This window comes from Malurus melanocephalus, unplaced genomic scaffold, assembly GCF_030028575.1.
Source record: "Malurus melanocephalus ecotype Western Australia unplaced genomic scaffold, MMel_1.1 scaffold_428, whole genome shotgun sequence".
NCBI lineage: Eukaryota > Metazoa > Chordata > Aves > Passeriformes > Maluridae > Malurus > Malurus melanocephalus.
In genome coordinates, this window is record NW_026623660.1 from 373,381 (window position 1) to 377,539 (window position 4,159).

At 53.9% G+C, this 4,159-nt stretch overlaps 1 protein-coding gene across 3 annotated transcripts in view; it reads left to right on the forward strand.

The window, feature by feature from the left end:
• Positions 1 to 1,216: 1,216 nt before the first annotated feature.
• LAMA5 (laminin subunit alpha 5) overlaps positions 1,217 to 4,159 on the forward strand; it is an 83,012-nt gene continuing 80,069 nt past the window's right edge. For all 3 annotated transcript variants that reach the window (XM_057379952.1, XM_057379953.1, XM_057379954.1), the window contains exon 1: positions 1,217 to 1,586. In XM_057379952.1, the coding sequence (XP_057235935.1) occupies positions 1,302 to 1,586 (285 nt within the window). In that variant the 5' untranslated portion in view covers positions 1,217 to 1,301. The remainder of the gene's footprint in view (positions 1,587 to 4,159) is intronic.

The window sequence follows — 4,159 nt, forward strand, 5'->3', positions numbered from 1 at the left end:
TACAGTGCTCCGGATACAGTAACCGGGATCTTTCAAAGGCCCCTGAAAGTGCTGAAATCAGGCTAATAGCAGTCCCTGGCTGGTACAGGCCATGTGCAAATTTGTTTTTCATTTTATGGAATTATATGTTTGAGCCACACGCATCACAGTGCTTTTCTTGATTTTTTTTTTTATTTTTTTATTTTTTTAAAGCTTTCCATATTTAAGGCAGTAAGTTTTCCAAGAGGACCGGTACCTCCTAGGCTGTCCACAGGAAAAAAAAAGAAACAAAGGGGATGATTTGATGCAAAGAGCAAATGCCCTGCAGCAGCCTGTGAAGACCTGGACACGCTTAAGAACTTGTTTTGCTTCCTGTGGGGTTCAAAYACCGCAGCAATCCAAGTGTTTGGAGTCCAGACCTGGTCTCTTGGTATCTCTTGGTTTAAAGAAACTCTATTGTCCAGTTCAGACACATTTTAAGTGTATCATTTAATTCTTGGATTTAAAACGAGTCTGTGTTTGCCAGAAGAACAAAGCAGTGGTTYGATGGGTTAATTTATGTGTTGTTACATATTTATGTTCAGGTTTTTATCTGTAAAGTGTCTTCCCCCCAGCAGCAAATAAAGACCCGGCAGTGTGTGTTCCTCGTAAGTCACACCACGGAGGGATTGTCCAGGGCAGCGTAGGGATAGGAGAAAGTTGGGTTATCACTGAGCTGCTTCCTTCCCCCTTAGGTGAGAAGGTAAAGTCATTTCCCAAAAGCCATCCTTTCCGGGGAAAGTGGAAGTAAAATTTTGACAGGCCAAATTAAACGAGAACCCACAGCATAGCTCGCGGAGAGCGAACTGGCTTTGGTGGAGCCTTCCCCTGTTTTGTTAATTAGTAATGGAGTTTTTCCTGCAGATAACCCCGATCTATCGGTTAATGGAGTTTAACGTAGTGAAACAGCAGCGAGCCGCCGCGGGCAGCGCAGCCCCGCACACACAATGGGCACATTGTTCCCGGCGGATCCCGCTCCCCGTTTATTTGGGAGGGGGAGCATCACTTCACCCCACTCGGCCTCCCCTCGCTCGGGCGGGTCCGGGGGGTGCCCGGGGCGAGGCCGGTTGGGCAGAGAGGGGCTCCCGGGGTGGCAAAGGGTTAATCGGGGCGGCGGGACTGCCGCGGCCCCTCCCCTCCGCCGGGGCTGAAGTAGCGCGGCAGCGGCGGAGCGGGGCAGAGCCGAGCGGGGCAGAGCGGAGCAGAACGGAGCGGTGGAGCAGCGGAGCAGCCCAGCGGAGCCCAGCCCGTGCCTTGGCGCTGCCCGGCCCCGCCGAGCGAAGATGGCGAGGGCGGCGGAGCGGGGCGGTGCGCGGCTCCTGCTGCTGCCGCTGCTGCTGGCGCTGCCCGCCGCATCCGCCCGGCCACCCGCCTCCTTCCCCAGCGATGTGAACGGGCACAGCCTCCACCCGCCCTACTTCAACCTGGCCGAGGGCACCCGCATCTCCGCCACCGCCACCTGCGGAGAGGAGGCGGCGGGCGCCGGCAGCCGCCGCGCCGTGGAGGATCTGTACTGCAAACTGGTGGGGGGCCCGGTGGCCGGGGGGGACCCCAACCAGACYATCCAGGTACGRCGGGGGCCGGGSAGGAGGGGACGGAGCCGSGGGGAGCGCACGGTTCCGAGCGCCCTGGGTGCGCCCCCGTTCCGCGGTGTCGCCGGGCGGGCACGGCCCCGTTCCGCGCGTGTTTTCCCACTCATCCCACCCKCGGGCAGAGCTGCTGGGCTGGGGCGGTGCTGGGGGGCTCCGGGAGGGAGGGTCCCAAGCCATCCCCCTGCCCGGAGCCCCCCGGAGCAGCGGGGCCGTGGGACGCACGTGYTCCATCTCCCTCCCAGCCTTGCCGGGAGTTGCTCTCATGAAACGCGGCTCGCTGAGTTCCCGGGGCTTTATTTTTAAAGTTGCGGGTCCTTTTGTGTTTATAAAATCCCGGGCAAACCCGCACCCAGATTCCCTTTGCTAGTCAGGGAATCGGTGTGATAAATGCGACAATGTTTACCTTGACGTGTCTTGAACGTGACAATATTTACCTCGATGTGTTTTAACTCGGCCATTCCCCGCGTGTTCGGCGGGGCGTTGGGATGAGCAGCGGGTGAATTTAGGCGGGTGGATTTTACAAGCGAATGTCAGGTGACTTTCCTCGGGGGTCCCATTTTAAGCTGCCCAGAGGGAGCTTGCAGCCAGGAATGTAGACGGTAAAAGCTGCAGTGCGGTGTAACAGCTATGGCTCCTTTGAGAAGGGGGAAGAACAGTTGTAAACGGGCTTGTAAAACACCAGGKTTAGTTGCAGGAGCTCCAGATCCAGTGTCCCCCCTGAGGGCAGCCCAAGCTGGGGAGAGCAGCTCTGGTTTGAAATGTTCGTGCAGCCTGAAGCCAGCCGTGGAGCCACCAGCTGCTGCTCTGTGTTTTCTGCGTGTTGCTTGTGAGGGTCGTGGTGCCAGTCACCTGTTGCAGTGGAGCAGTGGGTTTGTCCCTGTTGTCTATAACAGTGAGGACAAGCAAGGGAAAGCTGTCACTTTCTCACACCGAGCCTTTCTCGTCCTTTTCGGGGGGCTGGCTTTGTTACAAGTTCATCTCTGAAGCATTTTTCTCATTCTATCCTAGTGCATAGTTGCTGCACTAGGAATTTTCGGGCTATTGTGTGGTTATGACACAGAATTTTGCTGTCTGCATAGTATRAATTGTTGAAGATGACACTGGATGRCAAAAACCTGACGTGTCCTCSTCCGAGTTTTGCCACCTTTTAAAGAGATGTTTCATTTCACTGCACTTTAAAACAGTGTAACTCGAAGRAGCTTTGCCTCGAGTCCCAGTAGCAGGAGGCTTACAGCGACCTCGATGTAGTAATTGTGCCWCCAGTGAGGCAAAGCAGTAAGGAAAGGTGAAGAAGTAATTGCTGCTCTGTGCACTTGCAAACAAATATGTGACCGTTGTGCCAAGCAAAACTGGGAGGATAAGGCTGCTTGGGAACGCTGGCAAATGTGGGTGTGCATTTGTCACTCCAYATGTGTCCATCTGTGCTCCGGCCACCCTGCTAGCTCAGCATGACCCGCGGCACTGAGGATGCTGGGGACCAGAAGAAATCCTTCAGGCTGTACCAGCTCTTGGGACAGCCCCAGCATCCCCCCTGCTGCCAAACACAGCTCCTCAGCTGTGGAATTCTGCAGCAACCCCCCTCTCCTGTCCCCTGCGCAGCTCTGGCACAGGGGGGCTTTGATCTGAGCGCCACTTCCCAGGCCAGCGGGCTCCGCTCAGTTTGAAAGCTTTAGAAAAATCCTTTTGTAGCGGCTCCTTTCCATGACCACAGGCAGCACCTAAAAGGGAGGGGAGGAAACAGGAGGCATCAGAGCAGAGGTCAGAGTTCCCAATTCATCCCCTTTAGGGGTTTTGGCACCACCCGGTGACTAAAGCAAGGAGGGAGGTGGGAGGGAAGTGTTCAATTTGAGCGGGGTGAAACGACAATAATGAACTCCACATGCATGTCCTGTCTCCCTGCACGTCCTACAAACCCAGAGTCCCTTCCCTTCCCCATTCACCTGCTCAGTGCTGCTCGTGTGTGCTGTGGCTGTCACATAAGGAGTATTCATCAGGAATACAGTGGAAAAATATCGCTTGGGACCCTCCAAGAGATACCCACGTGCTGCACTGGTGGAGGGATGTTTGCTTGATTAAAGACCTAGGATAAACACAATACAATCATCTAATAAATTAGTTCAGTCCTCTGTTTTCTGCTGTTTTAATTTGACATCGTGGAAGATTTCAGAAAAGGGAGTTCACTGACTTTAAAGCTCGATGGTCTTAAAATGTCAATAATCATTAAGTTTTCTGAAATAATGCTGCCCTAAAGACCCTCACAGTGGTTTTGGCACAGCTTGTGGGAAGGCTGTAAACCTTTTCAAGGAGTTTCCTTTGCTTTATTCAGAGCTTTTTGGCAGAAGACTGCCTTTCCAACTGTGGGGGGCTTTTCAGTCTGGAAGGATGTGATGCACAGCAATGCTGAGGTGTGCTGGAAGGGTCTTGCTGTGGAGGTTTGCTTTCCTCTCAGACTCACTCCTTAGCACGAGCAGCCCTGCTGTAATGATAATGTCTTGAGGATGAGGCAAAAGAAAGATCAGAGGCTTCTTTTTTTTTTTTTTTTTTTTTTT